The sequence below is a fragment of the Macrobrachium rosenbergii genome, chromosome 46 (genome assembly GCF_040412425.1).
Source record: "Macrobrachium rosenbergii isolate ZJJX-2024 chromosome 46, ASM4041242v1, whole genome shotgun sequence".
NCBI lineage: Eukaryota > Metazoa > Arthropoda > Malacostraca > Decapoda > Palaemonidae > Macrobrachium > Macrobrachium rosenbergii.
The window spans coordinates 53,866,089-53,887,725 of record NC_089786.1 but is presented as its reverse complement, the minus strand read 5'-3'; the positions used below and the strand labels follow the sequence as shown (position 1 = coordinate 53,887,725).

General features: G+C 37.2%; 1 protein-coding gene across 1 annotated transcript in view; it reads left to right on the top strand.

Annotated features, from left to right (window-relative positions):
* LOC136830359 (uncharacterized protein CG3556-like) overlaps nucleotides 1-21,195 on the top strand; it is a 137,891-nt gene extending 116,696 nt beyond the window's left edge. Inside the window, 10 exon segments of the mRNA XM_067089861.1 lie at nucleotides 6,665-6,899; nucleotides 12,255-12,358; nucleotides 14,475-14,495; nucleotides 14,498-14,620; nucleotides 15,712-15,872; nucleotides 16,737-16,947; nucleotides 17,552-17,640; nucleotides 18,864-18,994; nucleotides 20,287-20,441; nucleotides 21,031-21,195. Of these exon segments, the coding sequence (XP_066945962.1) occupies nucleotides 6,665-6,899; nucleotides 12,255-12,358; nucleotides 14,475-14,495; nucleotides 14,498-14,620; nucleotides 15,712-15,872; nucleotides 16,737-16,947; nucleotides 17,552-17,640; nucleotides 18,864-18,994; nucleotides 20,287-20,441; nucleotides 21,031-21,092 (1,292 nt within the window). The 3' untranslated portion in view covers nucleotides 21,093-21,195.
* The last annotated feature ends 442 nt before the right edge of the window (nucleotides 21,196-21,637 follow it).

Below are 21,637 nucleotides of genomic sequence, written 5' to 3'. Positions count from 1 at the left end.
ATATATATATATATATATATATATATATATATATATATATACATATATATATATATACACGTCCCTTAGTGCTTGGCTTGTTAGCCTAAAAAAATTCATAAAAAGTGGCCTTTAGTGCTTGGTTTGACAGCTTAAAAATCTCATCAAAGGTGGGCGCTCCCCCCCCACCTGTGCTTATCGTGATAGCCTAAAAATTTGATTTAGAAAAGTGGCCCTAAGTGCTTGGTTTTGACAGCCTAAACATTTTGTAGAAAATGGCCCCTAGTGCTTGGCTTGACAAGCTAAACAATTCATAAAGTGTGGCCCCCAATGCTTGGTTTGGCATCACCTGAAAATTTTGTAAAAAGTGGCCCCCATTGCTTGGTTTGATAGTCTAAGAATTTAATTAAAAGTGGCCCTTAGTGCTTGGCTTGACAGCCTAAAAATTTATAAAAAGTGGCCCTTTAAAATGTGGCCCATAGTGCCTGGTGTGATAGCCTAAAACTTTTGTAGAAAGTGGCCCCCAGTGTTTGGCTTGACAGCCTACAAATTTTATAAAAAGTAACCCTTTAAAATGTGGCCCATAGTGCCTGGTGTGATAGCCTAAAAATTTTGTAGAAAGTGGCCCCCAGTGTTTGGCTTGACAGCCTAAGAATTTTATAAGCAGTGGCCCCTTAAAATGTGGCCTGTAGTGCTTGGTTTGACAGCCTAAAAGTTTTGTAGAAAGTGGCCCCCAGTGTTTGGCTTGACAGCCTAAAAATTTTATAAGCAGTGGCCCCTTAAAATGTGGCCTGTAGTGCTTGGTTTGACAGCCTAAGAATTTAGTAAAAAGTGGACCCTAGTTCTAGGCTTCACAGCCTAAAAATTAATCAAAAAGTGGCCCATAGTTCTAAGCTTGACAACCTAAAAATGTAACAAAAAGTGGCCCCCACTTAACTCCCAGAAAAGGCCAACGTGCATAGAAAAATGCGTTTTTCCCACAATTCCCTGCAGCTGTAAATGCACTCATGCACTGCATGCAAGCATCCATTATTGCAAATGATCTCTAATAAAAATGCACTTGCAAGCAAGCACTCTTTAGCTTAAGAGAGCTGCTAGAGAAGTGTTGCATTACGTCGGCTAGAGAGAGAGAGAGAGAGAGAGAGAGAGAGAGAGAGAGAGAGTGAGTTTTGTCATTAAGAGAGTAAGTAGATAGATAGATAGTACAGCTTTGGAGAGAGAGAGAGAGAGAGAGAGAGAGAGAGAGAGAGAGAGAGAGAGAGAGAGAGAGAGAGAGAGAGAGAGTTTTGTCATTAAGACAGCAGATAGATAGATCAATAGTAAGGCTTTGGAGAGAGAGAGAGAGAGAGAGAGGAAGGCTCTGGAGAAAAAGAGATATTTTTCTCTGTTTCCTCAGGAAGAGATCTGATTTTAGAGAGAGAGAGAGAGAGAGAGAGAGAGAGAGAGAGAGAAAGTTCAGCAAACTGTTTCACCAGGAAGGGGATTTGAAAAGTCAGGAATAAATTCTCATGACGCAGACGGGTTGTTTCATCCCCCCTAGCAACCTGTTGTCTGTACTGTTGTTGCGCTTTGTTGTTGTAGCCACTTGTGATTGTTGTAGTTGTGAATGTTGTAGAAGCACTTGTCGTTGTATTTTCCTGTTCTGGTGGATGTATTGATTGAAATGATATTGTTGTTGTTGTAGACAAATTTTCGTGTTCTGTTCTCTCTCTCTCTCTCTCTCTCTCTCTCTCTCTCTCTCTCTCTCTCTCTCTCTCTCTCTCTCTCTCTCTATATATATATATATATATATATATATATATATATATATATATATATATATATATATATATATATATATATATATATATATAAATTTATATATATATAAATATATATATATAAATTTATATATATATTTACATTATTCAAACACTTAAAGACAGAGTCGTGCCGTTCCAGAAAACGTACATCCTGTTAAAGGAGAACAGCTTTCTCAACAGCAGTGCTGTTAACTTAACTTTCATTCCAGTCCATAACAAAATCAAATAAGACTGACATCATGCGTGTCACTTCTCAATAGAAGCACCTTTCCAATGACTCTCTATTCAAGGCAAAAAAATAACTTTTTCTTATGAGGCTGCAGTACACTATGTCAGCCATATTCTGACTGGTTACACTGATTGACTGAATACAGAATTTAGGCCAAAGGCCAAGCACTGGGACCTATGAGGTCATTCGGCGCTGAAACGGAAATTGGGAGTAGGAGGTCTGAAAGGTGTAACAGGAGGAAATTCTCAGAGCAGTTGCACTATGAGTCAGTTGTAAAGAGAGGCTGGAAAGTAAGGTGGAAGAAAGGGAATATGAAAGGAGGCACAGTAAAAGAAACGAAAGGGGTTGCAGCTTGGGGCCTATGGAAGGCACGCTGCAAAGAACCTTAATTTTCTATTTTATTTAAGGTTAAATTTAGCCATAATCGTGCTTCTGGCAACGATATAGGCCAGGCCACAACCAGGCCGTGGGTAAAGTTTCATGGGCCGCGGCTCATACAGCATTATACCCAGACCACCTATAGATAGATCTATTTTCGGTGGCCTTGATTATACGCTGTACTGAAAACTCGAATTTTTTTACTTGTTTCAGTAGAAAAAACTGTAAAGTATTGGCTTTCATTTTGTGGAACCAGGTGTTCCGGACTAGCTCAGAGTTTGGAAACTCCATTATCGAGATTTTGGCACTGGCAAATTCCATTTTTTTTTGGGGGGGTGAGGTTGGCCAGAGGGTGACTGCGTAGTGGGTATTTGTGCATAGATATTATCTCCTCAGAATAGAGGACCAAAATATACATTAAATATACTTCATACTAGACTGATATTCGACTGACAGACTCCCGAAGAGAAAGCCTTGACAACCTGACTAAAATCTCCCAAAATCTTCCATTTTTTGACGATTTTACAACGAATGGTGGACCTCAATTTCTGCCTGAACTATTTATCAGATCACAGCTAACTGCCTCTTGTGTAATGACACTGATTTCTGCTGCAATGTGTTATTTTCTAGCATCAGGTTTAATGCTACTCATTTTCCTAGAAGTTTTTTATATCTTAGCTACAGCTGGAATGTGGAATAGTTTTCCGAGTGCGGTTCTGGAATCTTTTTCTGGTCTCCAAGTGTTTCAGCTAAGAGGAAATTCATCATTCCTGAATTTCAGATGTATAAGGTTTTAGTTTTCTGAAAGGAAAACTATTGTGCCGGTTTTGTCTGTCCGTCCACACTTTTTTCTGTCCACCCTCAGATCTTAAAAACTACTGAGGCTAGAGGGCTGCAAATTGGTGTGTTGATCATCCACCCTCCAGTCATCAAACATACCAAATTGCAGCCCTCTAGCCTCCTAAGTAGTTTTTATTTTATTTATCTTATTTAAGGTTAAAGTTAGCCATAATCGTGCCTCTGGCATCGTTATAGAATAGGCCACCACCAGGCCGTGGTTGAAGTTTCACGGGCCGCGGTTCATACAGCATTAAACCGAGACTAACGAAGGATAGATCTATCTTCGGTGGCCTTGATTATACGATGTACAGAAAACTCGATTGAGTCGAAGAATCTTCGGCGCATTTTTAACTTATTTATTTATCACTTTTTCCCATAACTGATTTTCCTTTGGATCCATTTTGGGTTTATCAAGTCTGCCGGCTCTGTCCGTAATAAGGGTTTCTAGCTAAAGAAAATAAAGATAGCAAGAAAATAAAGAAAATTATTCACCATGTCTCCCTCACCTGGTAGAAAGATAGGAAGAAAGTCAGAAAAAATCAAGAAAAAAAGGAAAAAAAAGAAAATTACTGACCTGAAAAATTACTAACCTTTTCTTCCTGACCTGGTAGAACGACCCGCGACCTTTCTGTCTAGGAGGCTAGGAGGAGGAGAAGGAGGAGGAGGAGGAGAAGGAGGAGGAGGATGAGAAGGAGGAGGAGGAGGAGAAGGAGGAGGAGGAGGAGAACCAGGAAGAGGATGAGGAAGAGAATAAACAGGAGGAGGAGGAGGCTGAGGAGGAGGAGGAGGAGGAGGAGGAAGAGAAGAAACAGGAAGAAGATGAGGAAGAGAAGAAACAGGAAGATGAGGAAGAGAAGAATTAGGAGGAGGAAGTTGAGGATGAGGAAGAGAAGAAGCAGGAGGAGGAGGAGGAGGTTGAGGAAGAGGAAGAAAAGAAAGAGAAGAAACGGAGGGAGGAGGAGGAGGAGGAGGAGGAAGAGGAAGAGAAGACGAGGCTAGGAGGAGGAGGAGGAGAAGAAGAAACAGGAGGAGAAAAAAGAGGAGGGGGTTGAGGAGGAGGAGGAGGAGGCTAGGAGGAGGAGGAGAATCAGAATCAGGAGCTGATGAATCCTGTAGATTCTGAACTTGGTAGTCTTCGTCGATACTCTAAAGGTGAGAGGGAGTCACCTGTGTCATCGTCCTCTACTTCTTCTTCTCCTTCTTCTACTTCTTCTTCTTCTTCTACTTCTTCTTCTTCTTCTTCTTCTTCTTCTTCTTCTTCTTCTTCTTCTTCTTCTTCTTCTTCTTCTTCTTCTCGTAGCAACAGAGTTGATGATGGTGAATCTTAATGTGTTGAGAAGTCTTTGGTCTCTGTGTTTCATGTTTACTTCATTTATTTATTTATTTATCTATTTATTTATTTATTTATTTATCTATTTATCTATTTATTTATCTATTTATCTAACTTGTGACGGAGAAGCAAGGAAATGGAGATAGGATTTTCTCGGATGGAATTTTCATGAGTTGAGGAATCGTGGTTTTGTATCTTGTTCATTTTATTCATTCATTCATTCATTTACATACTTATATATTCATTTATTTATTTGCTTATTTGTATATTTATTTATTTATATATTTGTATTTATTTATGAATTTATTCTATTTATTTATTTAATGAGGTAGTTGGCTACTGGGAAAAATTAACCTTTTGAGTACAACAATAATATTAATATGTTCTTGAGAGAGAGAGAGAGAGAGAGAGAGAGAGAGAGAGAGAGAGAGAGAGAGAGAGAGAGAGAGAGAGAGGCCTTTTTAGCTATAAAGGTAATATCAATGACTTTCAGAGAGAGAGAGAGAGAGAGAGAGAGAGAGAGAGAGAGAGAGAGAGAGAGAGAGAGTTTATTTCTATCTCACTGAAATGTTTGACTAGAACATACCTGTGGCACCTCACAGCTCATACAAAGATACATTCAATCTCTCTCTCTCTCTCTCTCTCTCTCTCTCTCTCATGGACAACTCCATAAACAAGGTCGTTAGCGTCTGCAACAGACATGAAGGAATTATTTCACTCACGTCTAGAATTCTGGGGACTCCAGTTCCAGGTTATAGGATGATTCTTAACGAACCTCTCTCTCTCTCTCTCTCTCTCTCTCTCTCTCTCTCTTCTTCTTCTTCTTCTTCTTCTTCTTCTTCTTCTTCTTCTTCTTCTTCTCTTCCTCCTCCTCCTCCTCCTCCTCCTCCTCCTCCTCCTCCTCCTCCTCCTCCTCCTCCTCCTCTTTCTCTCTCTCTCTCTCTTTCTCTCTCTCCCTCTCTCTCTCTTTGAAAGACAGAAATATTATCTTCAAAGTCGAAGGGCCTCTCTCTTTCTCTCTCTCTCTCTCTCCTTCTTCTTCTTATTCTCTCTCTCTCTCTCTCTCTCTCTCTCTCTCTCTCTCTCTCTCTCTCTCTCTCTCTCTCCCCAGTAAAGTTTAATCATTCTCTTCTTCCGTCGACTATTCCATCGTATACTTGCTCATGTTGCATTGCAATTTCCTGTCCTGAGACTCAAGTTGCAGGGTGCATGTGATCAGTTGCCAGATGTATGTTACTTAATGACCTTTGTAGAGATTTATAAATAAAAGAAAATTAAAAACAGTGGATTCTTGGAGCTCTGTTTCTAGTTGAGTTCTTACATTCTTGTTTTTAGTTTTCTGTTAAAGAAAACTATTGTGGTAATAAAAAAAAAGGTTAAGAATCACTGGCTTAGATAATATACAAAAAAAAAAGGCTTTGAAAGACCTCTTTTTTTCATTCACAACAAACCACAGACATCTCGTAACAAACTTCTACAGACCAGCTTTCACAAACAGATCCAAAAATTCCCACACACCTTAACTTCTTCTTCTTCTTCTTCTTCTTCTTCTTCTTCTTCTTCTTCTTCTTCTTCTTCTTCTTCTTCTTCTTCTTCTTCTTCTTCCCCTCGACCTTAGAAAATGTACAGACAGAAGAAACTCTCTTCATTCCCAACAAACTACAAACATCTCGTAACAAACTTCTACAGACCAACTTTCACAAACAGATGCAAAACCTCTCAAAAAAAAACTCATATTCATCATCATCATTATTATCCCCGCAGAGGGGCAGTGCCGTCAGTGCACCTCATGCGGTGCACTGTGGGCATTACCTAAGGTTCTTTGCAGCGTTCCTTCTTTAGACCCCTAGCTGCAACCCCTTTCGTTCCTTTTACTGTACCTCCTTTCATATTCTCTTTCTTCCACCTTACTTTCCCCAACCCTCTGCTAACAACTGATTCATAGTGCAACTGCTTTGAGGTTTTCCTCCTGTTACACCTTTCAACCCTCCTACTCTCAATTTCCCTTTCAGCGCTGATTGATCTCAAGGACCCAGTGTTTGGCCTTTGGCCTAAATTCTATATTCAGTTCGGTTCGTCACCTTCTTCTTCTTTTTCCCTGGACAGACGAATCGACGGAGAGGTCGATGGACGAGGGACCAGTCATCTTCCTGCCAGCAGCGTCGAGGGCCGTCGAGTGGGTCATTTCCCAGAGGAACGACAATTGGGGATGGGGTTGCGACTCTGCCAACACAGTGCTGGCTCTCAGACTCGCCAATGCCACCTGGTTCTCTAGGGAGAACCTCGAGGCCCAGTTGGTCATCAAGCAGATGGAGTTGGAGCTCGTCCTCAAGATGTGGAAGTGAGTGAGTGGTTTTGGTAAGATCGAGAGGAGGAGGAGGAGGAGGAGGAGGAGGAGGAGGAGGAGGAGGAGGAGGAGGAGGAGGAGGAGGAGGAGGAGGAGGAGGAGGAGGAGGAGGAGGAGGAGGAAGAGGAGGAGGAGGAGGAGGAGGAGGAGGAAGAGGAGGAGGAGGAGGAGGAAGAGGAGGAGGAGGAGGAGGAAGAGGAGGAGGAGGAGGAGGAGGAGGAGGAGGAGGAGGAGGAAGAGGAGGAGGAGGAGGAGGAAGAGGAGGAGGAGGAGGAGGAGGAGGAGGAAGAGGAGGAGGAGGAGGAGGAGGAGGAAGAGGAGGAGGAGGAGGAGGAAGAGGAGGAGGAGGAGGAGGAGGAGGAGGAGGAGGAGGAGGAGGAGGAGGAGGAGGAAGAGGAGGAGGAGGAGGAGGAAGAAGAGGAGGAGGAGGAGGAGGAAGAGGAGGAAGAGGAGGAGGAGGAGGAGGAGGAGGAGGAAGAGGAGGAGGAGGAGGAGGAGGAAGAGGAGGAGGAGGAGGAGGAGGAGGAGGAGGAAGAGGAGGAGGAGGAGGAGGAGGAGGAGGAGGAGGAGGAGGAGGAGGAGGAGGAGTCCAGTTGTTTTGTCTGGTAGTGAAGGGTAACAGAATTCTATAGAAATATGTTTGGTTTTGGGTCCATATTCTCTTTGATGTTTGAGGTTTTGGGGTAATATTCACGAAATGCCACAGGGATATTTCGACTGGGTCTTAATGTCGGGTCTAAATTCTCTTAGATTTCTAAGGTTTTGAAATATTTTGGTTTTTTGGGTCTTGATATTAGTCAGTGTTTGGGGTGATATTAACAAAATGCCACAGAAATAGTTTGATTTGGGTCTCAATTCTCTTCGGTGTGAGATAATATTCACAAAATACCACAGGAATATTTCGACTGGGTCTTAATGTTGGGTCTAAATTCTTCTAGGTGTTTAAGGCTTTGGGGTAATATTCACAAAATGCATTCTCTTTGGTGTGAGGTAACATTCACAAAATGCTACAGAAATATTTTCGTTTTGGGTCTTAATTCTCTTTGGTTGAGGTAATATTCACAAAATGCTACAGAAATATTTTGACTGGGTCTTAATTTTGGGTCTAAATTCTCCTAAGTGTTTAAGGTTTTGGGGCAGTATTCACAAAATGCTATAGAAATATTTTGGTTTTAGGTCCTAATTCTCTTTGATGTGAGGTAATATTCCTAAAATGCCACAGGAATATTTCGACTGGGTCTTAATTTTGGGTCTAAATTCTCCTAGGTCTTTAAGGTTCTGGGGGTAATATTCACAAAAATACTGTAGAAATATTTTGGTTTTGGGTCTCAATAATTCCTCAGTGTTTGATGTAATATTAACAAAATACCGTAGAAATATTTTGACTGAGTCTAAATTCTCTTTGATGCGAGATAATATTCGCAAAATGCTACCGAAATATTTTCATTTGGGTCTGAGATCTCTTTGATGTGAGGAAATATTATGTTTGGGTCGTAATTCTCTCTAACGTGAGGTAATATCACAAAATTCTATAGAAATATTTTTATTTATGGTCATAATAGTTATTCTCTTTGGTCTTTGAGGTAATATTCACAGTAATTAAAGTGTTTTGGAAATTTAAGATTAATAATCGACTTAATATAGTCTTAACTATCTCTGGCATTTCAGGTAATATCCAGAATAGTTAGTGTCTTAGAAATTTAATAATAATAATAATAATAATAATAATAATAATAATAATAATAATAATAATAATAATAATAATAATAATATTCTAATGATGATTATAATGATAATCTAACTCAATATTTAATAATAATATCCAAACTTAAGAATAATATTTTATTGTAATATAACAATAAGGGATACCAAACAATTGTTTTCGCCCCCCAAATCTGAACCCCAAAAACAGGTTAATATATATCCATATTTATTTCAAGATAAACAACCATTTAAAACTGAAATTTCAGGAATTTCTCCTTCAAAATCAGTCCATTATAACCTTCTGAAAACAAAAGCAGCCACCAAAAATCCCACCAGCAAATAAAAGTAATAAATAAAAGAATTACATTTATTGGCTCAGGTTTTCTCAAATTAATGGGTCCAGGATTTACAGAGCGAGGATTTTAGAGGAAATACTTGAAGACTGCTTTTGGGAAAGAATCGAATTTGTACTGAGTCTCATTTTTTGTTTAGGAAAATGAAGATGGAGAGTGTAGATGAATAATTAAGAAGAGAATTGTAAATGACAATTAACAAGAGAATAAGTTTTTGGTAAGTGGATATTGAAGGGGAAACAAAAGAGGAACTTGAATATCTAGAAGAGGAGTTTGTTATTATTATTATTATTATTATTATTATTATTATTATTATTATTATTATTATTATTATTATTATTATTATTATTTAAAATGGAAATTTATTTGTGGAAAATGTATAAGGAGTAACTGAAATATAATTGAATACTGATACATAAAATGGAAATATATTATTATTATTATTATTATTATTATTATTATTATTATTATTATTATTATTATTATTATTATTATGATATAAAATGGAAATAGATTGTAATGAAACTTTATAAGAAGTAACTTCAATATATCTGAATACTGATATATAAAATAGAAATGCATTATTATTATTATTATTATTATTATTATTATTATTATTATTATTATTATTATTATTATTATTATTATTATTATTATTAGGAAATTTGCTTTTACAGAAGTATATAATTGAAATATATTTGAATACTGTTAACATTTAATATAAGCTGCTATGTATGTTTGTGTATATGCATCCATACATGCATGTATATCTGAATGTATACATTGTACACTTGTACCTTAGGGATTTGAACCACTGCCCACTTAACATCAGGCTAAAGTCATATGAATGTGTATTTTCAAAAAAATATTAGATATACATATGTATATATATATAGAGATAGAGAGAGAGAGAGAGAGAGAGAGAGAGAGAGAGAGAGAGAGAGAGAGAGAGAGAGAGAGAGAGAGATTCTACGCAAAAAGTCTTTCATGAGCACTTTAAAAAAATTCATTTTGCTCCTTAAGTCAAAACTAAAATAGATTTTTTTTAAACAAGTTGCATATTATCTATAAATAAAATTAAGTTACAGAAATAATTAAGTTACATATCTATAAATAAAATTAAGGTACAAAAATGATTAAGTTGCATATCTATAAATAAAATTAAGTTGCAAAAATAATTAAGTTACATATCTATATAAAATGAAGTTACGTAACATCTGTAAATTAAGTTACAAAGTACCTATAGAAAATTAAGTTACATGATATCTATAAAAATAAACGTATCTATAAAAATAGTTACATGACATCTATAAAAAAAAAAGGGAAGTTACGTAGTACCTATAAAAAAAAAGAAGTTACGAGAATCGTTTCCGTTAATTCCGAAAACTTTGAACTCTCTCTCTCTCTCTCTCTCTCTCTCTCTCTCTCTCTCTCTCTCTCTCTCTCTCTCTCTCTCTCTCTCTCTCTCCAAATTTTTAATTTACTTTTGTTATTGTTTTTGTTTCGACCCCCGTGTCTTATTTGCTTGTTTCTGCTTTTGTTTATGAGTTATTTTTTATCTAGCTTCTCTCTCTTCCTTCTTTTGTTTTGACTTGGATATTCCGTTTCTCTTCACTTTTCACTTGACTTTTGTTTCGACGTTTCCTTACAGTTGTTTTTCCTTCTGCTTTTGTTTTCACGTTGCCATCTAGTTGTTCCTCCTTCGGCTTTTGTTTTGACATTGCCATCTAGTTGTTTTGCTCTCAGCTTTTGTTTTGACATTTCCATCTAGTTGTTCTATCTTATACTTTTGTTTTGACAACCCCATCCAGTTTTTTTATGCAAATTTGAATTACTGTTGTTCTTTTATTTTTTTAGCCAAATGTCACAACAAACTACTGCACTTGTTAACTGATGTTGGGAACAAAAGTGCTTCATATTTTTGCTGGGAAAAACTTTTGTTTTAAAAAAGTTTTATTTCAAAGTTTTTTTTTTAGATAATTTTTATCAGAATTTTTATAGTCGTTAAAAATGTTAAAACTATGAGTTCGTCCAATGTTTATTATTATTATTATTATTATTATTATTATTATTATTATTATTATTATTATTATTATTATTATTATTATTATTATTATGAATTTTTTTACAGAAGTGTATAAGTAATTGAAATATATATGTATACTGCTAATATTTAATATAAGCTGCTATGTATGTTTGTGTGTATACATCTATACATGCATGTATATCTGAAATCTTTTAAAAATTTGGTTTCTCCTTATTGTAATAAATTTGCCAACCTGTTTATTTAAATAGAGTCTGGTTTTAAAGACAGAATAACCTGTCAAACCTGTTTATTGAAACAAAGTCTGGTTTCAAACAGTCTGGTTTGAACCTCATTTGAATAAACCTGTAAAACCTGTTTATTTAAGAAAGCCTAATTTCACCTTGTGTAACTTTTATAATCTGTTTATCTCTAAAAGGACTGGTTTCAAAGCAAGTCTGGTTTTTGCCTTCATTTGAATAAACCTGTAAAACCTGTTTATTTAAGGTTTGGGTTTTAAGAAAGACTGGTTTCACCTGTATTTGAGTAAACAAGCAAAACTTGTTTATTGAAAAAAAAAGTCTGGTTTTAAGAAAGTCTGGTTTTACCCTCATTTGAACAAACTTGTAAATCCTGTTTATTGAAAAAAATAGCCATGTTTCGCCCTATTTTTATAAACTTGTAAAACCTGTTTATTTAAAGCCTGGGTTTTAAAGCAAGTCTGGTTTCACACTCCATTTGAATAAACCTGTAAATCCTGTTTATTGAAAAAAATACCCTGGTTTCGCCCTGTTTTTATAAACCTGTAAAACCAGTTTATTGAAAGGTATTCTGGTTTTACCCTGTTATGAATGAACTTACAAAACCTGTTTATTTAAAGATTCTGGTTTCACCTTGTTTCGATAAACCTATAAATCCTGTTTATTGAAAAAGAGCCTGGTTTTACCTTGTTTTTATTAACCTGTAAAACCTGTTTATTTAAAGATATTCTGATATCACCTTGTTTCAGTAAACCTGTAAATCTTGTTCACTGAAAAAAATAGCCTGGTTTCACCCTGTTTTTATAAACCTGTAAAACCTGTTTTTTTAAAGATATTCTGGTTTTACCCTGTTTCTACAAACCTGTAAAACCTGTTTGTTTAAAGATACTCTGGTTTTACCCTGTATTTGAACAAACTTGCAAAACCTGTTTATTGAAAGTGTTTTTCTAGAAAGTCTGGTTTCACACTCCATTTGAACAAACCTGCAAATTCTGTTTATTTCTTGCAGACACCGAGAAGAGCCCATCACCACAGGCCATCTGGCGGTCAATGTCATGACCTTGGTCGCCCTCTGCAAGGATCCTCGAGCCTTCTATTCCAAGGATCTAGTTGGTAGGATACTTTCATTTTAAGGATTTTTTGGTAGGTGTGCTGTTTAATTTTAGGGATTTCACAGGTGTACTGTTTGATTTTAGGGATTGTGGAGATATGCTGATTGATTTTAGGGATTCTGCATGTGTGCTGTTTAATCTTAGGGATTCCACAGTGACACAAGCTTTACCTAAACTGGCATAGGCTTTATCCAAAGTGATGCAGGTTTCATCAAACATGATACAAGCTTTACCCAAACTGACATAGTTTTTATTCAGTGATAGAGCCATTACCCAAAGTGACAGGCTTTATTCAGAGTGACATAGACTATTATCCAAAGTGACATAGGCTTTATCCAGAGTGACATAGACTTTACCCAAAATGACATAGGCTTTATCCAAAGTAACATACACTTTACCCAAACTGACATAGTCTTTATTCAGAGTGATAGAGTCATTATCCAAAGTGACATAGACTTTATCCACTCCAAAGTGACATAGGCTTTATCCAAAGTGACATAGACTTCATCCAAAGTGACAGACTTTACCCAAAATGACATATACTTTATCCAAAGTGACATAGGCTTTATCCACACCAACACACTCAACCTAGTCCAGGTAATTACTTAATGATCATGAAGCTACAATGATAATCTTTCAGTATCTCACCTTCAATTAAGCCTAACGATGCTGGTAGGCTAAGGGGAAGGAATCAATGGAGAGAGAGAGAGAGAGAGAGAGAGAGAGAGAGAGAGAGAGAGAGAGAGAGCCACGCCCTTTCCTCGTAAACCTTGAAATTTGAAATCATTTTGAAGAATAATTTCATTCTTACGGAGATTCATGTAAAGGAAATTTTTATACAATTTTTTTTACTGGGTCCTCTTTTTAGTTGGGGAGCGGGGTGGGGGAGGGTAGGGGAACTGGGGAGGAGACGAGGGTAGTTGAGAGAGAGAGAGAGAGAGAGAGAGAGAGAGAGAGAGAGAGAGAGAGAGAGCGGGGAAGGTATTTATAAATATACCGGTTTATTTGCACAAGGCCAGAAGAGAGAGAGAGAGAGAGAGAGAGAGAGAGAGAGAGGAAGAGAAAATATTGAGAGAGAGAGAGAGAGAGAGAGAGAGAGAGAGAGAGAGAGAGAGAGTTTAAGGGAGAGAGAGCGAGAGAGAGAGAGAGAGTTTAAGGGAGAGAGAAAGAGAGAGTGAGAGTGTGTGAGAAAGATAAAGGAACAGAGATAAAGATATAGAGAGAGAGAGAGAGAGAGAGAGAGAGAGAGAGAGAGAGGAGCAACCAAACATCCCCCAAGGAGATTAGAGAGCGCATTGGGAATGCAATAATGCCCATTGTGGACGAAGCCAGGTGGATCTGATTAGGTCGATAATCCCCAAACTGAGGCTTCAATGTCGACCGTAACTGTACCTCGCCCGGGCCATCAAGCGTGGCAATTCGACGATAATCTCATTAAGGAGGGTGCTCGTCGTTGCCTGCATCAAAGCAGCAGGCGGAGGAGGAGGAGGAGGAGGAGGAGGAGGAGGAGGAGGAGGAGGAGGAGGAGAATCTGAGGTCACGAGATAACGAGTGATTTCTGGGAGGTAGATCTTATCGTTATTGGATTCTGAGGTTGTGGTGTTGATTGCAGGTTTAATGATTGTTATTTGCCTAGTTGATTTCTCTCTCTCTCTCTCTCTCTCTCTCTCTCTCTCTCTCTCTCTCTCTCTCTTCCCTTAAACTCTCTCTCCCAATCTCTCTTCTCTCTAATCTCTCTCTCTCTCTCTCTCTCTCTCTCTCTCTCTCTCTCTCTCTCTCTTCTCTCTTTCTCTCTCTCTCTCTCTCTCTCTCTCTCTCTCTCTCTCTCTCTATATATATATATATATATATATATATATATATATATATATATTTATATATATATATATATACTTACATATAAAAATATATATGTATACATATATTTATATATATATATATATATATATATATATATATATATATATATATATATATATATACAGGATAGAGAGAGAGAGAGAGAGAGAGAGAGAGAGAGAGAGAGAGAGAGAGAGAGAGAGAGAGAGAGAGAGGGCTGGTAAAAACTTTCAATGAACCGTTGTTCCACCCCACTGTTCCACTTTTTGTTCCAACAGCCATGGTGGAGCACCAATCAGGGTCTTGGATTTCGAAATAGCCTTCGCGCAGCTGGCAACCTGCACGGCCGGACACCACGTACGAAAATCGCGCATTCGAAGGCTTTTGGACATCACGACGGACCCGAAGAAGATCCACGCTGTCGGTATGTATTTTTCTGTTTATTATTATTATTATTATTATTATTATTATTATTATTATTATTATTATTATTATTATTACTATTATTATTATTATTATATGTAAGGTAGATTTTTGTGCACTTATATATGTATTATTATTATTATTATTATTATGATATTCTTTGGAAGCTTGGATCTGAAGCCAGTGGCCCCCTTGGCCTTGTTCCATATGAATGGGGTTCATCTTCTGAGTAATAATAATAATAATAATAATAATAATAATAGTGTTGGAAGTGATAACTATAAATCGCATTCATTTTGTATAGAGTTTTCGCTACCTTTGTAATAATTGTTTTTTCAGGGCCACTGTGCTCTGCCATTAACTCGAGGGACAGCAGTTTCGAACTGTGGTAGTTTTATTTAGGAAGAATAAAACACTGTAACAGTTACAGAGTCAATACGCAAGTAACTGAATTTTGGAGTTAATATCTGTAGAGTTTTAAGCTTCTGGAGACGATCTGGATTAGTTATGTTCTAGGCCACGTTCTCCTACGCAGAGTTTCTACTGAAGAAAGAAAACTCTACGGAAGATGCACGCCACATTTCACTTACCAGCTTAGTTACCCGTGATAATTGCTATGCAACTCTTACAGAAATGTGTTCTTCCTCACTAAAACTATCCTAGTTTGCAACTGCTTTCCTCTCCAGAGAAAGACGAACATCGGTGAGTCTGGCAGAATGCGGTACCCCTGAAAAAAAAACTGTTGTTCAACTTCCCAGAAACATCATCTGTTATCTATGAGAATATCAACACAAACATTGCCAAAGAAGGAATAGATATTTAACCACAGCGAATTCACTCTTCCTAAAAACATTCGTAGTAATCTATGATCAAATTAACACAAATATTTCCGAGAAATATTGGATATTTAATCCCTGCCAACCCATCTAATGTTTATCTGTTGTCTGTGATAATTTTACACAGATATTTCCAAGGAAATGGTTGATATTCAACCAATTCCAGTCCATTTTATTCTAAATCATCAGATGTTATCAGTGATAAAATTATCACAGACATGGCCAAAGAAATAGCGGATCATTTTCCACTTTCCAGACACCTTATCTGTGGTGATCTTGGCTCTGCACTGCGCTCAGCACCAAAGAAAACATGACCTCAAGCACTTTATTGACCAGGCTATGAAGACCTTGCTACGCCAGCAGAATGGTGATGGTTCCTTCAAGAATAACCTGCACTCGACAACCTTGGCTCTGCAGGTTAGGATTATATTTAGGAGCTATGTGTTGCGGTAACAGGTTTTCAGGTTGTACGTCTGTTAACTTGGTGCAGGATGTATGTAAATATCTATCTCATTGTAATTCCAGGCCATGATCTCAAAATTTCAATTCCAGGTCATGATGTTCACATTATGATTCCAGGCTATGCTGTCAAAATTCTGATTCCAGGCCATGATATCAATATTTCAGTTCCAGGTCATGATGTTCACATTATGATTCTAGTCCATGATATTTAAGTTTCAATTCCAGGCCATGATGTCAAAATTCCAATTCCAGGGCATGATGCCAAAACTCTGATTCTAGGTCATGATGTTCACATTATGATTCCAGGCCATGATTTCAAAGTTTCAATTCCAGGCCATGATGTCAAAACTAATTCCAAACCATAATGTCAAAATTCTGATTCTAGACCCTAATGTCAAAATTCTAATTCCAGACCCTAATGTCAAAATTCTAATTCCAGACCCTAAAGTGTAAATTCTAATTCTAGGCCATGATGTCAAAATTCAAATCCCAAGTGAAGTCAAAACTCTGATTTTTCAGCCCCTAATGTCAAAAAATCTAATTCCAGCCCATAATGTCAAAAAATCTAATTCCAGCCCCTAATGTCAAAAAATCTGATTCCAGCCCCTAATGTCAAAAAATCTAATTCCAGCCCCTAATGTCAAAAAATCTAATTCCAGACCCTAATATCAAAAAATCTAATTCCAGACCCTAATGTCAACAAATCTAATTCCAGACCCTAATATCAAAAATCTACTTCCAGGTCACGATATCAAAATTCTAACTCCAGACGAAGTCAAAGCTCTTATTCTAGCCCTAACATTAGCATTGCCATTCCAGGCCATGATGTCAAGCAAGCTGGCGGGATCCTGGAACGCCACGAGGGCCCAGGAATACGTCATGTCCCACCAGCTTCCAGACGGGTCCTTCGGCACACTCTTCGACACCAACGCCGTCCTGCCACTCCTAGGAGGGAGGACGCTGCTCGACATCGCCCTCAGGAAATGCCCCAAGGTCGAGGAGGACACTGTGGATGAAGAAGACGCTCCAGGTCTGTGAATAAGTTCCAGAATCTTCGTTCCAGAATCTTCGTTCCAGGCGAAAGTTGTTTTTTGTAATGAGATTGTTAGGTGAACTTCCATCCCACAGGGGTAGGGACATCAGTGCACCTCATTTGGTGCACCGTAGGCGTTACTAAAAAGGGCGTTTGTGGCGTCCCTTAGGGCCCTAGCTGCACCCCTTACTTTTTAGACTTTTGTTTGACCTTCATTCCACCTTCATTTCTTCTACCTTGCTGTCCAGTCTCTCTAACTTAATTCTCAGTGTAGTTGTGGGTCTTTCTCACAGTTCTACCTTTAGATCCCTGGACTTCATCTCCTTTATTTTCTGGGCCTTTCTGTCTTGCTGTCCAGCCACTCCAACTCCCTTTTGTCTCTGTCTCAATCCCTGGATGTCCAAAAGTCCCCCAGTGCTTGGCTTGACAGTCTATAAATTTCAGAAAATCAGATTATATAAAAAATATACTCCAAGAATTCATACAAGGTCAGAATGGTTTGGAAATATACTGAAATGATCATATATATATATATTCTTAGTCATTCAGAATCAATTTTCCTATAAGCAACGCCGTAAAGAATCCTATCAATCATTTCCAGTGGATGCCTTCTCCCTGCCTAGCGAGCCACCTCCTGTCCCAACGGATATTCCCGCGCGGCCGGATATCACAAATGTAACTAACAAAATGGTAAGTGGTCCTCATTTGACTTCCTAGTTTAAGATGGATACCCTGTTGTTATATTTATTTATTTGAAGACATCCTTATTCAGTGTTTCCAGTGGTGTATTAATTTTTGTCTGTTGCACTTCATAATCCAAAGATTACTCTTATGATTTATAGAAGATTTTGTTATTATTACACTTCACATTACCAAGATCTCTGTAACCCCTTGCATAATACTGTATTATCTGTTGTGTTTTGTACTTCATATTGCAAAGATTCCTCTTATGAATTATGTCACCAAGTTTTGATTTGAAAAGTTGGGATTACAGCAATATGTGTAAAGTGAAAGAGAATGGTTATTAAGATATAAAATGAGAATAAATACATAGACTCACCTGATTATATAAGATAAAAGTCAAGGCTTGCTAGTGAATTTGTATATAATTATATGACTGCAAAATAACATGAGAATATATATTAATACATTCACCTGTGTTTATAAGATAATTAAGATGTTTAACTAGATTAGTTATACATGATTATATGACGTGGCTTCAGTTTCACAGATTAAAATACGAAAAGATAACGATGGATCATAATTCTTTTAGACGTCCAAAGCTTTGCAGCTTTAACACAAACGTTTAATTACTTTCTCTTTACTTTCTTTTTTACTTTCTTTGGTAATAAATGATTATATATGACGTGGCTTCGATTCCACTAGACATCAAACACAAAAAAAATTTCATAAATCATAACTTGGTACGAAGTCCAAGACCTTTCATCTTAACCACACTCATTTGATATTTTTCAGTTTTCTGTAAAAGAAAACTATTGTGCCGGCTTTGTCTGTCCGTCCGCGCTTTCTTCTGTCCGCACTTTTACTGTCCGCCCTCAGATCTTAAAAATTACTGAGGCTAGAGGGCTGCAAATTGGCATGTTGATCATCGACCCTCTAGTCAATACCAAATTGCAGACCTCTAGCCTCCTCACTAGTTTTCATTTTATTTAAGGTTCAAGTTAGCCATAATCATGCATCTGGCAACGACATAGGATAGGCCACCACATGGCCATGGTTAAAGTTTCAAGGGCCGTGGCTCATACAGCATTATGCCGAGACCACCGAAAGATAGATCTATTCTCGGCGGCCTTGATTATACGTACGGAAGACTCGATTGCGCCGAAGAAACTTAGGCGCATATGTTGCTTGTTTTGACTTTCTTTTGACTTTCTTTTGACTTTCCCCGTCAGATCAACGTGACGTACGTCATCTGGAAGGGGAACAATGCCTCTGTCCACTTCAACATCTCTCTCACAGTTCCTGAGAACACCAATTTCTACACCGTCATGAAACTCGCGGCTGAAAAAGACGAGAGGTTCGAGTAAGTACTTTTGGGATCAGTCCTTTTTACGTCCAGTTCTGGATCACTGGAGATCTCAGGAAAATGTCATATCCTGACATTTTCCTTGAACTGAATTGAATATAGAATTTAGGCCAAAGGCCCAAGGCACTGGGGCCTATGAGGTCATTCGGCGCTGGAACGGAAACTGACAGTAAAAGGTTTGAAAGGTGTACCAGGAGGAATCAGTTGTTAGGAGTGGCTGGAAAGTAAGATGGAAGGGGAGGAATTGGAAAGGATGTACAGTAAAATGAAATCTTTTAAATCATAGACTCTTTTGTCAACATTTTACTCTTGTAAATGGTTAGCTTTGAGAAATTAGTTTATCAGCATTTTTCATAGTTACAAAAATACTTGCTATGGAGAAACAAATATATAGTTATATATACTGCCCTAAAATGGAAGACTGCAGTGTCTGCAAAAATACAAAACTGAGAAAAGTGGTAGATACTCCCTTGCTTAACTACTGATTTTGCAGATACTGCAAACGGGACCCCCTAAATACTCGTGGAAAGCATTGAAGAATCCTTCTGAAACTGCAGTAACTTGTGTATTAGTGTTCCACGAGCCCAGTAGGTGGCATATCACAATTTCGAAAATTTTGCTGATACTGCAGTTTTCCAATTTAGGGCAGTATATGTACATGTATTTAAAGATAGATCTATACATATACATAACTGTGGATTTGTTTCTCAGCTTGAAGACTCATGGTACTGTTTTTTAATGCTTGCTGATGTTAATTTTGTCCCCTACGCTCCAATTTTAGAGATCTAAGGATGACATATTCTTATCGCTCGTTTGCCAAAAGTGACCCAATTCAAAAAAAAAATTTTTTTAGTTATTGATACCAGCAGATAGCCCGTTCTTTGTTCGATATTATGGTAAAAACGTCTTATTTGTATTTGTAATACTAATAGAGAGTTTAAACTTCAAATTGCTTCTCCTGAAAGGTTGCAATTTTTGAGTTATGTCACTCTACTGCCAAAGAAGCGTTATATTCTCACAAGCATTAATGAGTGTCTTCCCTTACTGCCAAGCTTACTGCAGTACTAAAATATGCTTGATTTGTTGACAAAATATTTTTATAATACAATGTATATAATCTTTGTAAACTCGATTGATTTCATAATCCAAACATTACTGGTTTTTCTTAAGTCTTGTCAAGAAACTTGAGACCAGTGTAACTAGGCATATAATTCTCCCAAACTTTATGCCAATAATATATTCCCACATCCTTCTGACCTATAAACTAAATGAACTGGCTTGTCCTCCAGGTTCTCAGCCTCCCACTGGGGCAACGGGTTCTACGTCCACACACTGTCAGGGGCCAAGGAGCAGAAATTAGGGTACTGGTTTTGGCTTCTATACCGCCTGAGGGAGCCCCCTGTACCAGGCACCAAGCCTAGTAATGACAAGGTTTCTCCAACAGGTTTGTTTTTTGTTTTTTTGTTGTTATCTCTCTCTCTCTCTCTCTCTCTCTCTCTCTCTCTCTCTCTCTCTCTCTCTCTCTCTCTCTCGGCATTAGTCTTAGCTTTGTAAGGCAGACTCGAACTAGCGTCCACTCACATCAGATTCCAGTACGCTATCAACTTAGCCACAAGGCCCCCTTTGTTGTGTGATTTGCTAATCCTTTTAAAATATAAATTGCTTATGTCATCAAAATTTAATATTTAATAGATTATTTGATATATAAAACCAGGTTTTCCATAATCTTAAATGTACCAAATTTTTATTGAATAAAATCTATAACACATTATTTATATATATATATATATATATATATATATATATATATATATATATATATATATATATATATATATATATATATATATATATATAATATATATATATATATATATATATATATATATTTATATATATATATATATATATATATATATATATATATATATGTATATTATATATATATATATATGTATATATATATATATATATATATATATATATATATATATATATATATATATATATTAAAAGTATCCTTTCTTTTCCAGGCGTCATGGAGACGATCGTGGCTGACGGAGACATCTTCCTCTTTTGGTACCACCAAATTTAAAATGTCCTGTCCGGCTGGCTAACTGAAGACAACTGTGATCTTTAAAAAAAACATACTCAAAAAATAATATTCACTTGTTATACCTTGAATGTCAAGTTTTTCAATCATCTCTCTCTCTCTCTCTCTCTCTCTCTCTCTCTCTCTCTCTCTCTCTCTCTCTCTCTCTCTCTGTAAAGAGTAGTTGAAACCTGGCTCAGAAGCTTACATGACCTTGCCTACGCAATCTTCATTCACTAAATTTATATCTGATATGACATATGCCTTAACCCACGCTTCAAACTGTCATTTATAACCCATTCTTCAAACTGTCTTGTAACCCATTTTTCAGACTCACGTATAACCCATTCTTCAAACTATCACTTATAACCCACGCTTCAAAATATCACCTATAACCCACTTTTCAAACTGTCACTTATAACCCATTCTCCAAACTGTCACTTGTAACCCATTCTTCAAACTGTCACTTATAACCCACTCTTCAAATTGTCACTTATTACCCATTCTTCAAACTGTCACTTATAACCCATTCTCCAAACTGTCATTTA